Source organism: Beauveria bassiana (genome assembly GCF_000280675.1).
Source record: "Beauveria bassiana ARSEF 2860 unplaced genomic scaffold BBA_S00002, whole genome shotgun sequence".
NCBI classification, from domain to species: Eukaryota; Fungi; Ascomycota; class Sordariomycetes; order Hypocreales; family Cordycipitaceae; genus Beauveria; species Beauveria bassiana.
The window spans coordinates 353,289-370,753 of record NW_007930837.1 but is presented as its reverse complement, the minus strand read 5'-3'; the positions used below and the strand labels follow the sequence as shown (position 1 = coordinate 370,753).

Genomic DNA, 17,465 nt, shown 5'->3' with positions numbered 1-17,465 from the left:
CTACCAAAGTATTTCCTATAACGCATTTTCACCGTTAAAAACGCCCTGCTTGGACTTGGCCTCTTAGACTTGACGTTTACTTTGTGCTCCTGCATGTCCCCAGGTAGCGACCGGCAAACGGAGACCCGGATGACTCAGTGAAGTGAGGTGCAAACGGGCTTCATGCGATGAAAGAAAGACTTGGATCTTTTCACGCTATTACTGAGAGGATACACAACTCGGATATAAAGGAAAATTACCCCCGAAAGCTTTCACTTTACCTTGTGCAAAATCGAGATGATGTCTTCGAGGGTAAGTCACAGCTTCCGCTCTGATTTATGATTCCGTCATGATATATTCATTATCTCTTGGCTGCCAAGCAATGCAATGTAAAGACTAACATGCGATAGAAGAGATCGGCTCCAGAGAGGGCCGCCCGCTCCAATTCGGCCTCCAACGCGAATCCAACAAGATCTTCTGACGAAAACAAAAGCGTCTCTGACACGACGGAGAAGAGACATCAGGAACAGAGTCCCAGAAGAATGTTCTACGTTCATTTTGGTTCAAACTTTCCCATCTGGCCATCAAGAACACCACCACCGCCATCTCAGCCACTTGAAAGCCCCCATTCCGAGGTCCGCGTTCTTCGAGACATTTTGTCCAAGAAAGAAGAGGAGCTGAAGGCATTGAGAGAGGCAAACGACGAGATTGAACGCAAACTAAAGTCATGCCGCGAGAACGATCATCGCACACAACAGTGCATCGAAAGTCTGAAAGAACGGCAGTTGGAGGAATCCAGTTCCTTGAGAGACGAAATCAAGGGTTACCAAATCAACATCAAAAAAATCATCGAGAAGCTTGAAGCAAAATGTGCAGAACAGACGGTGCAACTGAGTAAGGCGTACTCAAATGCTGTCTCCAGCTGGGCGCAGGACGTATCGCGAGACATGCCTGACGACGTCGTCAGAAGCACCATCAGCTCATTCTTTCAGGGCGACTTTTTCTCTTGGTGTGCCGACATGTGCGCTCCAGAAATAGACTGGAGCAAAGGCCACGACAAAATTCTGAACTTCTACAACCTTGTCAACCAAGCTCATCATTACCGCTCTGGGCCTGCCCACTTGCTGTTTGACCACGCGGCACCAGACGGTTGCAGCTCCCTGGTCCTTCTCCAAGCAGCCTTGGCCAAGTCACTTGTAGACACTTTCCTAAGAAATCCGTACTTTCTTGTGGATAATGGTACCGTTTTGCAGAACATTGAGAGCAGATTTGCCGAAAGTAAGCGCTGTCCTCGTACTCTTTGCGTCCGCCCCGAGACTTGTCTAATCATTACTCTCAGGATCCCTCAAAGAGTCGATCAGTTGGAGAATCAATACTGTCCGAAGCTTAGAGAAAACATTTGCATTCAATGCCGAGCAAGTTGATTTGCACCTGAACCAATTTCTAAGCACGTTTGGGTTTTTGGTTCAAGAATTGGACAAACATGCACGGGACGACTTGGCGGACCTGTTCAATCGCTTTTCGCAGATCGCATTGAAGCTATGGCAAACCCCCACGCAGATTCGCATCCTCGACATGGCAAACATGACGGATTTGTCATTTGATATGAGTCATTCCCATATCGAATGCGAGCCTGTTGTTGCGTCCGCGCTCGGAGAACGTCTGAATGGTCGCCCCATTGGCGTGGTCATCCGACCCTGCATCCTGTCCCAATCCATTTCTGATTCTGGTGAGCAAATTCCTCCTGTTGTTTGGTCCAAGGCGCTGGTGTGGGTATCTGGAGAAAAGGATCCATACGATATGGAATGAGACTAGGTAAATCTCGAGCGGTAACGCATGTCCGCCCAGCCATGCAGGTTGGCTGGATGCTCAGCAAAGCCGGATGCGTGGATATGAAGCGGAGTATGAAGGCTGTATTTTTCTGTACCAATCTCGAGGATCTTCGGTTTAGGATTTCATTTCCGTATCGCAAAGATAACAAAAAATAGACAACAGCTGAACAATCTTTGTCTCGCTTCTTCATTATCGCGTTCGAGCTTCCCTGGCCTGCACATGGGGGACAAAACAGACTACGCACAAAGTCACTTCACCCAGCAGCGTTCATCATGGAATTCCTTGGATATTTTTGTGACTCATTGGCGTACACTTAATTAGTGGCTCAATAACTTAGCCGCGCTTATTTTGGATTTCTTAGACCTTATTTCGGAGAATAAGCTGATCACTTCTGCGGCAAGTGTCGAGGCTCATCGGCGTATTTTGTTCCCCCGCACCACTGGTCGACACCACCAGATTGATACTGCGATAGATTAGTTCTCACAGTCTTTCAGATGCATACAAGTTCTTTTTAGCAAGTGGACTCTACATCACACTGTTAGTGCAGCAGTAGGACATAAATCGAACAGTTGTACCAGTAAATAACAGAGCTATGAGCCATCCGTACGGTGCTGCAGATTGCCAGCAGTAGGAGAAAAGCCGAACAGTTGTATGGGTAAATACCCAGCTATAAATCATAAATAGAAGGTACATTCATATCGTTACTCTGCATGTATATCGTTGGATGTATGCTCTACGCCGCTGGCGTACCCGCCCAATGTCCCGTTTCTTGAATCCTCTTCACCGCACGCTCCAGATCCCCCTTGCTGCGACGAAAACGACTCTGGCGCACACTCAGCGGCAGCAGCGGATACACCGTCGCCATGCCGTACATGACTGTCTGAAACATGAGCCTGCTCGCCGCCGTCGGCTCCAGATTATACTCCTTGGCCAGCCGCGGCGGCAGCACATTCGCCGTCACGAGCCGCGACAGCGGCAGCAGCGCCGCGAGCTCAAACGGCAGGTTCTCCGGCCACAGCAAATCCTGGCAGAGGCTGCGCGCCTCGTCTGTAATCTCCAGCGTCGCTATGTTATGGTCCCAGTACGCCCAAAACGCGTCCAGGCTCTCGGGCCACATCTCCGGCGGCATGCGCAGACTGGTGCCGTACACGGCCGACTGCCGAAACAGCGCCTCCTCCTTTTCCCGCGGCAGCTTCCCAAAAACGTGCTCGTGGATGACGACGAGCGAGACAAAGAGCGTCGCGGCGGTCCACTTGTGCAGCTCCGGGTCGTTGGCGTCGTAGCCCTCGCCGCGGACGGGCGCGTGGTACCGGTGGATGACGGAGAAGACGGCGTCCTTTTGCTCGGGGGTGCCAAAGACGGCCGCGTTGAGGAACCGCATCGTCGTCTGCAGGCGGTTCGCCACGCGCGTTTTAAAGTTGGAGCGCTTGTGGCTGCCGATGGCGAGGCCCGGGTGCGCCCACTGGCAGAGAATGGCAAACTGGCCGCCGAGCACAAAGATGTCGTCGACGAGAATCTCACGCAGTAGTGTCGGCTCTTCAATAGTGTCAAAGATGTGCGGCTTCTTGTATTTTGTTTGCGTAGCCGGGTCGGCGCCGCCGGCGGCAGGGCGGACGCGCACGGTGCTCTCGCAGGCCATGATGGTTGAAGAAGTTCAGAACAGTGCGTGACAAACGTGGGTAGCGTAAGATGAGAAACCTGGGGAAGTGGAAACTTGCTCTCATATATTAGTTTTCTCCCCAGATCCAGTTGAGGGGCATGATGCAACATAGCGCGGCATTGCCATGATTTGTCCGGTTATCAAGGGTTGCCGAGAGCATCCATCGCCAACGGCTTTCCGGGCTAATGATAGCCCCGCCTTCAACGGCGCCGGGGTGGTATATTTGGCCCTTTTGTGCCCTTGTGGCGTCTTGGCATGTGTCAGGCTCAAATGGGCAGAAAGTGGTCAGACGATCTCTTCAAAAGTGCGTGTGTGGTTGAACTAGTATACCAAAGCATATAGCCGAGATGAAAGCCTGTGCATGCCGAGAGGCATTTGCATCACCTCAAGTAGACACCTGCCCATGCCCGACTGCTTTTTCATCAACTGCCGAGCAAAGACTGCTCGCTCAAAATTCTTGATTGGCCAGCAGAGAAAATAACGGCACAATCTCTCGGTCGGCTGGGCAGCACCGGAGGACCGTCGTCGCCGCTAGACCCAGACTCCCTCGCTACGCTTCAGTACACACACGGACATGTGAAAATCTCGGCCGGGTTCGAATATTGCATTCTTTCTGATGGCACGATTATTACGCTGCTTGTTACGTACTGGGTATATGTCTCTCAAATGGGTTACATGCAATGCAAATGAAATTAGCCTGCCGTTTTCGTCATTCATCACTGGGTGTTTCCGCTCAAGCCAGCTCTGCCCGATTTGCAAACGTTCCGACAGCATTTGACTCTGCAAGCTCAACCGGTTGGCCATGTTGCTGTTCCATGGTCGTAGGCCCTGGCGTCGTGGCAGTGGGCGAAACTGGGTTAGGCGAACCGAGGGGGCTAGGTGACGAAGTCAGTCCAGGAGAAGGCTGACCCCAGCTCTGATGGCCTGATCGGTGCGGGTCGAAGGGACTTTGCGAAGGCTGTGGGTAAGGCTGGGGAGAGCCTTGGTAATGCTTGTATGCCGTGTTCGGGTCGTACACGGGGGACCCTGCCTGGGGATGGTATCCTAACGGCGAGCCCTGTCCAGGTAAAGGGCTTTGCTGGTATTGCTGAAACACGGGCTGCGAAGTGGCCGCTGTGGCAGAGCCGCTGTCGACAGATTTCTTCTTGCGGCTACGCATGAAGAAAAAGATGGCGGCTCCCAGAATAGCGGCGCCCCCGATGCCCCCGACTACACCACCAACAATGGCACCGGTATTGCTCTTTTTTTCGCCATCGTTGTTGTCAGTGCTGCTTTTTGCGCTAGTCTCCGACGTGAAACTTGTAGTTCGAGATGTACTCGAAGATGTACTCTTGGATGCGGACATCGAAGGAGACGTACTATCGGAGCTCGTTTTGTCGACTGGTTTCGTCGAGTATATAGTCTCACCAGTAGTCGTCGTCGCACAACCCCAGATTCCAAGTGATGTCGAGGAAATCAAAAGCGTATGAAGCACACAATTGGGTACAGAGCTATCGAAACTGAAAGCATTTGTCAACAATTTGCATATCAACCACACAGTGTTGACCGTGGATTTGGGCCACTTGCCAGCAGGCCATCTGAGGCTGTGTCTTTAGCTTGTCCGAAGCGCAGCTTCCTTTCAAGGAATCCGAGAATGGGTAGCATCCCGTAAATATGCTGCTGCAAGTGGTGCCACGATCGCAGCAGGCTGCGAACTTTGACTCGAATGCGCACGTAGCTGTAGATGTGTAACACAGCAACGGGTAGCCTAACTATTGTCAGGTTTTCTCTGCAGGGCAACATGTAGCAGACTCAGCGTACCATCCGAGTAGAAACCACAAGTATTTGACTCTCTTTCTAAGGCACCAGCGCGACCAACCAGACTCCGCGGGTCCGGAACAGGAGCGTCTGTGATTCTTGGAGAGATGCCGAGAAGATGATTCATAGCTACAGCAGCGCGCGTTGGCTCGATAGTCTGGGGGGACTTGGAAATGTAGGAGGCATCCACAGGGCGGACTGCGATAAGCACTGAGCTCAATGTAGCCCAACGCCATCGCATCTTGAAGTTGTTGGGAGATGTCGAACCTCCTAAATTGTGTGGACAGCGAGTCATGCAGGGGTTTATTTGAAGTGTCGGCACCCTTTTTGACTAATACTCTCGCGCTTCGCTGCTATTTTGCCTCAGATGCGCACACGAGAGATGGATCTGAGATCGATGAGAAGATGCGGGCGAGACCGTTGCTGTGCGAGATGACTAGTCAGGAAATCGAAACTGGCAAACAACTTGCACAAGACAGCGGGTACCTTGAGCAACTCGAATAATGAAGGCCAATCACGACGGTGAGACCTTTGCCCCGACAAGGGTCTGTGAAATGGGCAAGCCTCACAGCCTTATTTTCAATTCGTCGTGGGTGGAGTAGCTTTGGCAACCTGCAAGATTAGTATTCCGGGCATTCAAATGGCAGGTGAGGGATGAAGACACGAGTGAGAGATAACTAGCACTCGGCAAAAGTCCCTTGGTGAGCGTATTGGGATCATTCTTGACCCCTCTTGCTTGGCAAGTTGAACGGCGAGCCTGTCTGGAGCGGGACCAATCGTCTGTCTCACTTTCAAAGTCCAGCTTGTCTTTCCAACAGCAGCAAAAGGAGACTGCACGTAGTCACATGCTCATTTGCAGATTGTAAGTCGCTGCCAGCCTGACTGGCTCAAGCTGCACGAAACACAATTCCAACCCCGCCGTCACGTGGATACCGAGCGAAGGGTACAGAGTATGTTACCCAGCGAGTGGCAGATAATTGGCTTTTCTCCTGTAATCAATAGAGAGAGACTTGTCCATCAAGGTGTCCTGATGATAGTTAGAGCTGTTGTACCGTTACTTACAGCCGCATTATGAGGGGGCGCCAGGGAACCTCGACTCATTGGAGCAATGTGTATTTTAGCACACCCAATTACTGACGCGGAGAGTCAATTGGTAGTTACTTGTCGCCTGGACGGACTGGATTACAAGATCGATGGGGGCAGCGAAAAATATGAGCCTTTGTGACAATACTTGCGCGACCAAGATAGCGGTGGCGTCGAAAGACACAGGCTTTGGTCAGCGCGACAGGCCAACGATGGCGTTTTGGAGAATGAGTATCTGTTTACACTGCCACAGCTACGCATTCGGCATGGCATGCCACCAATGCTGCAGGAATCAAGCCGCATAGGATAATGCTGAAATGGGGCGAGCTGGCCAAGAAGCCGTTTTCTGGCCGGCAATCCAAATACGACCTATTCTCTTGGAAATAGTGGTCATCTTGTAATTAAGCCATTGGTAATAATATTGAAGTCTGCAGGCGGGCCACCGTCGCATGAAGACCAATTTGGTGCAAATGCGAGGCGGATCGCATGGTGAGGAGAGCTTTGGGGCGTGGGTGGCAGCACTGAGAGGTGAAAAGAGTTGCCGTCGTTCCATGTCAACATTCTGACTACCCAATGTGTCGACGGTGCAGGGTTACAGTGCATGAGTTTGGGACCGGTCTGCAGCGGCGTGGCTGGGCGAATCTGAGCTATTGCAATCTAGGTCGCTATCGATGCAGACGGGAGCGTGGCAACATGGTCCGCGCTGCAAAGATTGGGCCAGTCGCCGTGGGGTAAGGGTGAGATTTCGGGATTATTTTTGATTGATTCCAGCTGAAAGATTCTGCTGAAGGGAAACGCTCGCAAAGGTGATGCCATTCATGTGCATGAGTCGATAAAGATATGGCAAACGGATGCATGGGCAGAGTGGGAAACCGTATGGGAAGCTTGCAGATGAGGGAGCTCTGGAGACTTGCAGCCAATGATGTTCCAGCGCTACAATACCTAAGGACGCTACAGCGCTTTGCAGAGCAGAGACAATCAGGCACGAATACAGCGATTGGGTTGGTGATTTAGGTGCTGAGCATTATGTAATCAGACGTCCTTCCACTGCAGCACCTCGCCTTTTTTTCGAATATTGGTTGTCTGACAAAATACAAACAACGACACATCGCCATCTTCTTTTATTGAATCTTCAGCTCTCATGCAGTTCATCTATTCCATCAGCTTGGCTTGTCCAGAAGCTCAGCCCGCTTACTCCCCCACCAGATTCCGCATCAGACCCTTACATCACACCGTTGCAGCGCGTTCCTGACCGAGGCTTTTCGGTCCTTTACACCATTTGCCATGCATTTACATCACCAGCCAATATGCAACAGCTCTGCGTTCGTGCATTCTCGTATGGAGGAACATGCAGATGCCACAGTGGCAACATTACCGCACAGGCTTCCTTGGCTCAGCTCCAGAGTGGCATGTCGCCCGTATTTCGTCTGTGCTACTGGTCGCTGTCGCCTCCTTGATCGGCTGGTCGGCTGATTACATCCGCCTCGCCTCTTTCTTTGGGCTCTTCCTCATCAATATGCCTGCAGTCCCCTGCTCTCGCATTATCACCTTCCAGATCCGTTCTTCCGCTCTTTTCTCGTGGCTTTTACTTCTGTACATAAAGTCTTGATGTTCCTCGCTTTGTCCTCCAATTGTCTGCCCAACCAGTCCAAGCGCATCGCCCGTCGCTCGGCCGCTGTGACACGTCTTCTCCACGACAAAAAAACTTGCAACTTTTCCCGGGCGCCAATCTTCGCTTAGAATATTCTTCTTGCATATCTTGTACATAGTGCAAAATGACAAAGTCTGTGGCTTTAGCCGCGCTGGCTCTGTCCAGCTTGGCCATTGCCGACCCAACATGGCCCGCCTCAACCGACGAGCTCGAGGAGATCATGTACCAGCTTAGCTCCTTCAAAGCGCGCAAGTTTTCTGACACAATCTCCCCTTGCACCAACGAGGCGTCGGGTCCGGGCCGCCAGAATGCCGCCGAGTGGCTCCGCGTCGGCTTCCACGACATGTCCACTGCCAATGTTTATTTCAAGACCGGCGGCCTCGATGGCTCCCTTCAGTATGAGCTCGACGATGGCGAGAACACTGGCCCTGGACACAAGACAACCCTCGAGTTCATGTCCAAGTATGTCTCTCCCCATACTAGTCTTTCCGACCTGATTGCCGCCGGCGTTTACGCCTCGGTGCGCTCCTGCGGCGGACCCATCATTCCCGTCCGTGGTGGAAGAGTCGATGCCGAAGCAGCTGGCGATACTGGTGTTCCGCAGCCGCAAAACTCCGCTACCACGTTCAAGCAGCAGTTTGACCGCATGGGCTTTAACAATGTCGAAATGATCCAAGTCACAGCCTGCGGTCACACGCTTGGTGGTGTCCACAACACCGAGTTCCCGGAAATTATTCCCGACGCCAAGTCCAACAATGGGTTGGGTGGTTTAGATAAATCAGTCGCGGCCTTCGACAACAAGATTGTTACTGAATACCTCGACGGCACCACCGGCAATCCGCTCGTTGTCGGCCCCGCGGTCAATGTTCACAAAAACTCCGACTTCAAGGTCTTCAACTCAGACGGCAACAAAACCATGGAAGCTATGCGCGACAATGCCAAGTTCAACGAAGTCTGCAAGAATGTTCTGCAAAAGATGATTGAGGTTGTTCCTGCCGGTGTCAACCTGACCGAACCCATTATTCCCTACAAGGTCAAGCCCGTTGACCTGCAGCTCCTCCTCGCTGACGGTGGCGCCAATTTGCACTTTTCTGGCTACATCCGCATCAAGACCACTGGCCTGTCCAAAGACAGCATCAATGACCTTACCATAACGTACAAAAACCGCAATGGCGAATCACAATGCGGAAAAAGTGGCTGCGACATCAAGGCTACCATTCACGGCCTGGGCCAGGGCTTTGACGATACTTTTGGCTTCTTTCCCATTGACGCCAAAATTCCCGTCAAGACTGGTATCTCATCATTTACTGTTGTCATCAACTATGCCGACGGCACCAAGCAGACAGCAGACAACAATGGTAATGGCTACCTCATCCAGGACACCATTCTCTTCCAAAAGCCGCAGAGCTGCATTCTTGGCTCTACAGGCGCCACGACACTCGTCGCTGCCGTCCGTAACGATGCCATTTCCAAAGGCGCCAAAGCAACAATCCACTACAAGACGGCGCAAGAGGATAGCCCTGTTCACAAACTCAATTCTGCTACGCTTGACATGACAAGTGGGCAATGCATTGGCGAATACACCCTCTTCAAAGCTGAGCAGAAAATTGAGGGCGGCATGGCGTACCAGTCTTTTGTCGACTTGAGCAGCGGTGATGCATCTGTATCTTTCAATAGTGTCGCTGGTCTTGGTGGATCTTGCACTTCTTTCCAGAACCCAATGTCTTGCAACACTGTTCGCCACGAGCTGCGGGCCTTGAACAACGACGACGCCGTGCCCGCCTCGCCAGCTGCCTCTCCTAGCACGGGCAATGCCAACGCGACTCCCAATCCTGTCTTGTCTTCACACTCAGTGCTCGCGGACCCTACTAGTTCCGGTGGTCCTCTTGCGCCGCCGCCGGAGCCGGAGCCAACCGGCAATTCCACATCACCTGGCACTCCGAGCACCACGCCGCCTTCTACCGCCGCTCCTGCTCCTACACCTACTCACAAGACCGCACTTGGCGGTTACGTTTTGAAGGGTTGTTGGGAAGAGGGCAGTGGTAAGCGGGCCCTGCCAGATGCCTCTACAGCCAACGATACCATGACGCTCGAAATGTGCATGACCTTCTGCAAGAACTACAACTACTGGGGCACGGAGTACGGCCGCGAATGTAAGCCCCTTTTACAAAACCACTGCTGACGTCGGCTAACATACCTCAGGCTACTGTGGCAACTTGCTCTACAGCGGATCCAAGAGCGCACCGCTCGAGGAGTGCAACATGGCCTGTGGTGGCGACCCGACCGTGTACTGCGGCGCCGGCAACCGCCTGGAACTCTTCTCAACCACGGCCAGCGTAACCACGCCCACGGGCACGCTGAGGCACAAGGAGACGGTTGCGCCCTACACCATGGTCGGGTGCTGGGCCGAAGCCCCCACCAACCGCGCCCTCCTGAGCGGCAGCACATCGGGCCCAGACATGACCAACGAAAAGTGCGCCGACTATTGCAAGACGTACCGCTACTTTGGCACCGAATACGGCAGTGAGTGCTACTGCGGCAGCTTTGTCGGGACCGACACCGCGGCGGCCCCGCTTGCCGACTGTAACATGCCGTGCGCCGGCGACCAGTTCCAGTACTGCGGCGCCAGCAACCGCCTCGAGCTGTATATGAACCCGGCCATTCCCGGCGGCGTCCCGGAGCAGCCTCCCGCGGCGGGCGACTTTGCGCTCGTCGGCTGTCAGACCGAGGTCAACACAACGCGCGCGCTGGCCGGCACGTCCACGGCGGCGGACAAAATGACAAATCAGCTCTGCGCGACATTCTGCAAGGACTACGAGTACTTTGGCACCGAGTACGGCAGAGAATGCTATTGTGGCAACACACTCTCGACGTTGTCGGCGGTAGCGCCCAAGGGCGAGTGCGCCATGTTGTGTGGAGGTAGCAACGTAGAGTTCTGTGGTGGCTCGAACCGCTTGTCCGTGTACAAGAAGAAGCCGCCCGTGACGCCGCCTCCTCCCCCACCCCCTCCTCCTCCGCCGCCGCCGGCTCAGAGCAGCCCAGCACCGACAGGGGCCGGCACAGCATGAGTGCGTATATAAATGCTATGTAATGAAGCATAGAGTAGAACATCTAATCGAACAAATTTTCTTATGGAATCTAAACTAAATACGGGAATCAATTAATATTACTTTTTGGTACTGCTTCTGATTGTAGCTGGCTAAATAAAAGGTGCTGCTCGTAAACTGGCGGCTGTACTTGTACTTTGAATGCCCCCACGTCCAAACGCGTCGCGGGAAGCTTGCAACTCACATCAACCACGTCCCCACGACGGGCGCGCACGACATTATCGTGCAAAAGGACAAGACAAAAATGGCCGATACCATGGAAGACGACAGAGACGTAAGAGCACCGGTTTTACAACTACGCGAATAGCGCAGGAATAGATCCCAGTACACTGGTGGCTAACCTTGGTTGGATACAGCGCCTCAAGTCGGCACTCTGGTACGCCGTCGGGCAAATCGTCGACGAGGAGTGCATGCGCCGTAATCGTAACGCGACGCCTCAGTTCATCGGCGCTCTGACGGAGCTCGTCTGGACTCAAATCGGTACTTCTTTTCTTTTTTTTTTTTTCTCCTTCTTTTTTTGTTCCTCGCTTCGCTCGCCTTTGCCTGTCCTTCCCTTGCCCGCCACCATACCAAGTTGGTGCAGTGACTCGAAATCGCATCTTTTTAGAAGAGCGGAAGTTGTTTGAAGAAGTTTAAGATAGAGACATAGAGAGAGAGTAGGCTTGCTAATCGGACAATTTCACAGAAAACGTCGCTGTCGACCTCGAGTCCTTTGCCAACCACGCCTCCCGCAGCGTCGTCACCACAGACGACGTGCTGCTGCTGGCGCGCAAGAATCCGGACTTGCAGCAGCTCATGCAGGACTACATCAACGAGCGCAAGACGCAGCGTGGCGCCGCGACTGGAGCCGCGCGCAAGACGGTGACGACGACGGGAAGCGGCAGAGGAGGGCGAGGCGGCAGCCGCGGAGGGGCCAGGGGCGGCGCAACGAGGTTATCGGGCCGGTGAGGTCGCGTTCGTCTCGTCCCTTGTCACCTGTACTACGATCATGGCTTGAGCAATGTACTTTTTTTGAAACTCGAAAAAACTAGAAAAATAACAATGAAATAAAAAAAAGCAAAATAAACATGGATAATGTCTCGGAAACGGGCGGCGCAATCGCGGATGCTTATCAGGACGGCGGTGATAAGAGTTGAGTCATACAAGTACTGGTACAGGTTGCTGTATCAGCGGCCGCAGGCATGCTATCTATGTACGTACGTATCTCATGTTTTGCAACCAATACGATTTCCCATCTCCCGTGTCGTCCTGGGATACGAATCGGCTCGTGTCTGGGCACGTATCGTTACGGCGACAGACACAGGGCGCCAAAAGGAAGCATTTATCATCTGCGTCACACAGCTTTCGGCCCAAAACATACCTACCTGCTACCCAATGCCATCTCTTTTATTAGAACACGAGCCTACAAAGTACAGATAACAATTTGATGCTCCCGATATAGCCCTGTTGAATCTAAGCCTCCCCACCTGCACGGCCCCGACCGATAACACTCCCCCCCTTGTGATGATGACCCTCCTCATTGGCGTTTCCTATCTAGATAACAAAGGCATGTACAAATACAAGTTTAGTCTTACGGTGTACCGATATTTTAAGAATGGCTTACGCCTGTCGTCGACGACAGATACATAACCACCCATTCTAGATTCTTCTTGCTTTAGCAAGAGAACATCTGCATCGGTAATTTGTCTACAAGACATTTCTACGCGGGCGTCACTTTTATTAACTAAATAAAAGAAGAAAATTCCAAAGGAAAAAAAAAGTCATGCGAAGCCATGTTTCAGGCCCGCGAAAGTCTCGTTGCGGTCTGTCCTCCACCAGACCAGTCGTCGTTCTATGGGGGTATCTCTATGTCATAATTCGTAAAACAAATGGGTATCTTCCTCCAATCCTCCTTGTCGTGAAACGCTAAAAGATGCTTCTGAGGGATCCGGCCCCTGCAGATGAAATATGCTGAGTGAGTAATAAAAAAAAGCATGTGTCCCAGAAATGCTCGTAGTAGTTAAACCGCGACATTTGAATCCAAGACTCGGATAACGGTCTCTGTCCGCATTAATACCTAAGGTGCAAAAAGAAAAAACACATAGCAAAAACGCCTGCCAGTGAAATCATGTGTCTCGCAGACACAACAAAGATACGAAGAGACAAAAAGCAACAAATCTTTCTCTAGTTCTTCCCATTTCGGGGGAATTTGTGCTGTTGGCAAGCACGGGTTGTCGTCGAGTAAAGCGTAATGCCTCGCGGCTTCGATCATGGTCGTCGTAGATGATCTCTCGTCATTAGTGGAACTTGGTAAAAGCAAGTCGACTTGAGAGAATTTGGTCGAGAATATCGAGAAAGGGTGGTCGGGCCTCTTCGAAATTGGATATATTTCCGCTAGTGAGTGCGTTCCTCAAACTTTGATGGCGGACTGAGGGCCGTACTCCTGGACGTAGCGGTCGAGCAGCTGCAGAGAAACACCAGAGCCTCCACAGACGATGAGGACGACATTCTTCTGCGACCACTCAGCGTCGGAGAGACCCTTGCCGAGGGAAGCACGGAGGTCACCACGATAGGCAGCAGCGAGAGCGGCACCACAGGAAACCTCAACGAGAAGACGCACGTCGTCGGCGAAACGCACACAGGCCATGGCGGCGTCGGCGTCGGAGACGACCATGCTGTGGGTGTTTGGGTAGTGCGCCCACTTCCACGTCTGGGCGGAGACGCGGGAGCAGCCGAGGGAGACGGCAATGGAGGTGATTTCAGCAAGAGTAAGGTGCTCGTTGGCGGCGAGGGAGGCGTTGAGAGAGTCGGCACCGGCCGTCTCGACGCCGACGACGTGGGGCTTGTTGCCGGACCAGGGAAAGGTCTCGATGCCCTGCATGAGGCCGTTGAAGAGGCCGCCGCCGCCGACGGAGCAGACAATGGCGTCCATGGGCACGTCCATCTGATCGCGCAGCTCGGGGATGAGGCTGGCGGCGCCGTCCCAAATGTCCGGGTGGTCAAAGGGCGGGACGAAGACGCCGTCGGGGTCGTGGGCGACGAGCTCCTGCTTGACGTACTGCTCGGCGGCGAAGAGGTTCTTGCCGTACTGCTGAACGTGGGCGCCGAGGGCGACGAGCTTGTTGCGCATAAACTCTGACGTGGTGAGTGGCACAACGACGGTGCAAGGGCGGTTAAGGGCGACGGCGGACGTGGCGCAGGCGAGGCCAGCGTTGCCGCCAGAGGCGCAGTAAAAGTGCACGTTGCCGGGGTGATGGGCGACGGCGCGGGTCATGAGGTTGCCGATGCCGCGGGACTTGAAGGAGCCTGACGGCTGGAGGTTGTCGAGTTTGAGGTAAATGTTGCTGGTTTCCGTGTTAGTGGGTGTTTTATGTGTGAAGTCCGGTATTGAGAGACTCACCAGCCAACGGCACGGGAAACGGCAGTGCTATAGACGCAGGGCGTCTTGACCCAAGGAAGGGTGCTCTCACCACCGAGGGATCCCATGATGATTTTGGGGAGTGTGTGTGTGGATGGTTGTGTGGTTGATACGAGCGTTGAGGAGGGGGGCACGTATCAGTGTTGAAACTCGGTTGAAGAGTTGAGTGAGAAAAGACTAGAGGACCAGAACAGTCTTTCTTTCCAAGGGGTTGAAAATTGGATGACAGAAAGAGGGATTGAAAGAGTAAGAGGGAAAGAGAAGGAGGAAACTGGGGAAATGGAGAATAAGTAGGTCGACGAATGTTTGGGAGGTGGCCGTTTGTGTGGTGTGGTCAGAGAGTCGTGGGTGACCAATGCAAAAAAAAGTGTAAGAGGTGTGCGGTTATGAGCGCGGAAAACCGAGGTACTTTTCATATGGTAGATGTATTGAAAAAGTACTTGCCGGTACACGGCCAAGAGGATCCGTAGGAAGCCGATCCTGGGGGGCGTGTGGCTACGACGGCCTCGTTCTGGGGATTGTCATACTGGCCATTAAAGTGGCTACACGGGTGGAGAATGAAACAAGAAGCTGTGAAGAATAAAGTTGGTATTAGTATTATCATCCTCATCATCATTTATTTTCTTGGCTGGATCACTGCAGGTGCATGTGTTGACTGCCGACTGGCAGCTGGTGCAGCCAAACTCTGTCTGTGTTGATCTTGGGCAGAGGGTAGAGGCACATCAATGAACACATCTTGCGGCTGTCAACTGCGCGCTCTGGGAGATAACAGCTCTCGGGGAGCAGGGGCCAATTCAGTAAACCCTCACTACTTGTTGTTTTGGGTTAAGCCAGGGGCCTACACCTACATTCAAGGCTCAGTTCTAGCCTAGCAGAATTTTTCTTCTTTTCCTCATTTTTAGTGCTAAAATACAACTATGCCTTAATTCTTGCTTTCCTACCACCAGCAAGAAACGACACACCTCTTCGCGTGAATCCTTTTGTTGGGCGGTCTCAAGATGGAGAGCGCGGACCGAAGCTAGTCCATATTAGGTAGTAACTGTCAGCGCGGCGGCTGAAGAGCAAGATAACAATCAGTGATGCTTTGACAAGACACATTGATACATTATTACACACACAAAAGAAACCAGCCATCGCCGCGCATCGGAACACGGCGGCCGTGTGTGCTGCTCTCCGAAACCAATCTACACACGTCAACGGCCATCCGATAAATCAACAAGCAAACCGCAGTGTGCCACGAGAAAGCTTGTTACGCCTGGCCTCGCCTGGACTCGCACCGATCAGGTGACCGGCCAACGATGGACAGTCGCGCTCCCAACAACCAACCCTTCCCCCTCAATAATCCCCGGATAGTAATCGCGCTTGTACAGAGCGGTAAGATATGAGCCTTGTTCCATTCCACCGCCGACGAAACTGGTCTCGGGGGGGAACGGCATGGCGTGGCCTGCCATTGTCTTGTGATGCCGGGAAACGGAGAGTCTAGGAACCATTCAGCCATTCTCCCGCGCCTCACAGGCCTGTGAACGGCTGCTGATATATAGCTCGCTGGGCATGTCTCGCTCGCATCTCACATCAACACATGCCAATCCGTCAGATGGTGTCGACATGCATTTTTCCAATGGCACACCCAATCTGTGATGTGCCCATCGACGTTTGGCCTGTCCGTCTACTCCGCGCTCACGACTCCCCCACCTACCCCAGACGCTGTAGCAAGCAGCAGATCTGGAATTATTGGCGTCCAAAGAAAAAAAAATTAATAACGCGATTTTTTTCCTTATTATCCCTTGCCTGGTTCCGCATGCTAGACCCGGCGCTGGTGGAGCACACACCCGTTGGCCCCGTCGATTTTGGTTACGTATTACGTTGTCATAGGGTAACAGCATTGACAAGTCTGATCCACAACGAGACTTTGTGTTTGACGGCACGTATTATCAGGGCCTGGTCAAGTTTACTTGTTGCTTTCTCGCAAGCAAAAAACATTGGTGCGGACGTGCTTGGTTGGCTGGAGTCAAGCTTTGCGCCGTGTGCCGTCTAGTCAAGACCAGTGCCTGCGTGCATGTCGCCTCGCTGCAGCTTCTGGTTGGCTGCAGACGAGTAGAAGCATGTTGTGTCATTTTCGACATGGTAAACTCAGCTTGCATCATAGCCAGGCAGCCATTGTGCCGAGCTTGGTTGATCGCGCCCAATCGGCCGGCTGCGACGCCATCTTTCTGTCCCTCGATGGGCCCGGGCAACCTGGTTACAGCGAAAATCAGAGCGCAGGGTTAGCAGGGTTGAATTCGGACAAAACTCGGCATTCTTTTATTTCTTCTCTTAGCCATTTTGTGCCTGATAATAATTCTTCCGCATTCTTCTTAGCAATGCTTTCTGGCAAGGCTTTCCAAACGAATCCATAGGACCGGCGCCCCGCTGGGCCAATGGGCGTCTCCAACCCCGGATGGGGCCGGCTGCTTCTCGCCTGTGAGTGCTCCGGGGTAGCAGTAAACCTCAAGCCCAGAGGGGTCAGAGGCCAAGTCTAGGTGGTGCATTTCTGTTCGAAGGCGGTGAGGATGCGTTGTAGATGCGCTGCAAGTCCTCTACAGATAGTACAGAGCCAGTTGACCAGCAGCCAATTAATCAACAGCCAGTCCAAATATCAGTAGCCAGTCAATCAATAGCTACTCTATTAACAGCTAGTGAGCTGATTAACAGCTGTTAACTAGCTGTTGATTGACTGGCTGTTGATTGACTGGCTGTTGATTGACTGGCTGTTGATTGACTGGCTGTTGATTGACTGGCTGTTGATTAACTGGCTGGCTATTAATAACCTGGCTGTTGATTGACTAGCTGTTGATTAACTGGCTGTTGATTAACTGGCTGGCGATTAACTACCTAGCTATTAATTGACTGGCCGTTGATTAACTGGCTGTTGATTGACTGGCTGGCTATTAATTGACTGGCTGTTGATTGACTGGTTGG

The 17,465-nt window shown here is 52.7% G+C and overlaps 7 protein-coding genes across 7 annotated transcripts; 3 read left to right on the top strand and 4 right to left on the bottom strand.

Moving 5' to 3' along the window:
• Positions 1–276: 276 nt before the first annotated feature.
• On the top strand, positions 277–1,788 carry BBA_00795 (uncharacterized protein; the record flags this gene model as incomplete). Its single annotated transcript, XM_008595892.1, has 3 exons — positions 277–291; positions 390–1,257; positions 1,319–1,788. The coding sequence occupies 3 exons, from the start codon at positions 277–279 to the stop codon at positions 1,786–1,788; spliced, it is 1,353 nt and encodes a 450-aa protein (XP_008594114.1).
• Positions 1,789–2,545: 757 nt separating this feature from the next.
• On the bottom strand, positions 2,546–3,451 carry BBA_00794 (uncharacterized protein; the record flags this gene model as incomplete). The annotated part of the gene is made up of 1 exon (XM_008595891.1): positions 2,546–3,451. One exon carries the CDS (start codon positions 3,449–3,451, stop codon positions 2,546–2,548), a length of 906 nt encoding a protein of 301 aa, XP_008594113.1.
• A 754-nt stretch (positions 3,452–4,205) lies between these two features.
• Positions 4,206–5,510, bottom strand: BBA_00793 (uncharacterized protein; the record flags this gene model as incomplete). Its single annotated transcript, XM_008595890.1, has 3 exons — positions 4,206–4,971; positions 5,019–5,223; positions 5,273–5,510. 3 exons carry the CDS (start codon positions 5,508–5,510, stop codon positions 4,206–4,208), a joined length of 1,209 nt encoding a protein of 402 aa, XP_008594112.1.
• Positions 5,511–8,127: 2,617 nt separating this feature from the next.
• BBA_00792 (beta-1, 3 exoglucanase precursor) lies at positions 8,128–11,071 on the top strand (the record flags this gene model as incomplete). The annotated part of the gene is made up of 2 exons (XM_008595889.1): positions 8,128–10,156; positions 10,206–11,071. The coding sequence occupies 2 exons, from the start codon at positions 8,128–8,130 to the stop codon at positions 11,069–11,071; spliced, it is 2,895 nt and encodes a 964-aa protein (XP_008594111.1).
• A 283-nt stretch (positions 11,072–11,354) lies between these two features.
• Positions 11,355–12,058, top strand: BBA_00791 (apoptosis-inducing TAF9-like domain 1 family protein; the record flags this gene model as incomplete). Its single annotated transcript, XM_008595888.1, has 3 exons — positions 11,355–11,384; positions 11,467–11,590; positions 11,796–12,058. 3 exons carry the CDS (start codon positions 11,355–11,357, stop codon positions 12,056–12,058), a joined length of 417 nt encoding a protein of 138 aa, XP_008594110.1.
• Positions 12,059–13,499: 1,441 nt separating this feature from the next.
• BBA_00790 (L-serine dehydratase) lies at positions 13,500–14,575 on the bottom strand (the record flags this gene model as incomplete). Its single annotated transcript, XM_008595887.1, has 2 exons — positions 13,500–14,433; positions 14,490–14,575. The coding sequence occupies 2 exons, from the start codon at positions 14,573–14,575 to the stop codon at positions 13,500–13,502; spliced, it is 1,020 nt and encodes a 339-aa protein (XP_008594109.1).
• Positions 14,576–15,315: 740 nt separating this feature from the next.
• On the bottom strand, positions 15,316–15,958 carry BBA_00789 (uncharacterized protein; the record flags this gene model as incomplete). The annotated part of the gene is made up of 4 exons (XM_008595886.1): positions 15,316–15,345; positions 15,470–15,525; positions 15,624–15,691; positions 15,834–15,958. 4 exons carry the CDS (start codon positions 15,956–15,958, stop codon positions 15,316–15,318), a joined length of 279 nt encoding a protein of 92 aa, XP_008594108.1.
• Positions 15,959–17,465: the final 1,507 nt, after the last annotated feature.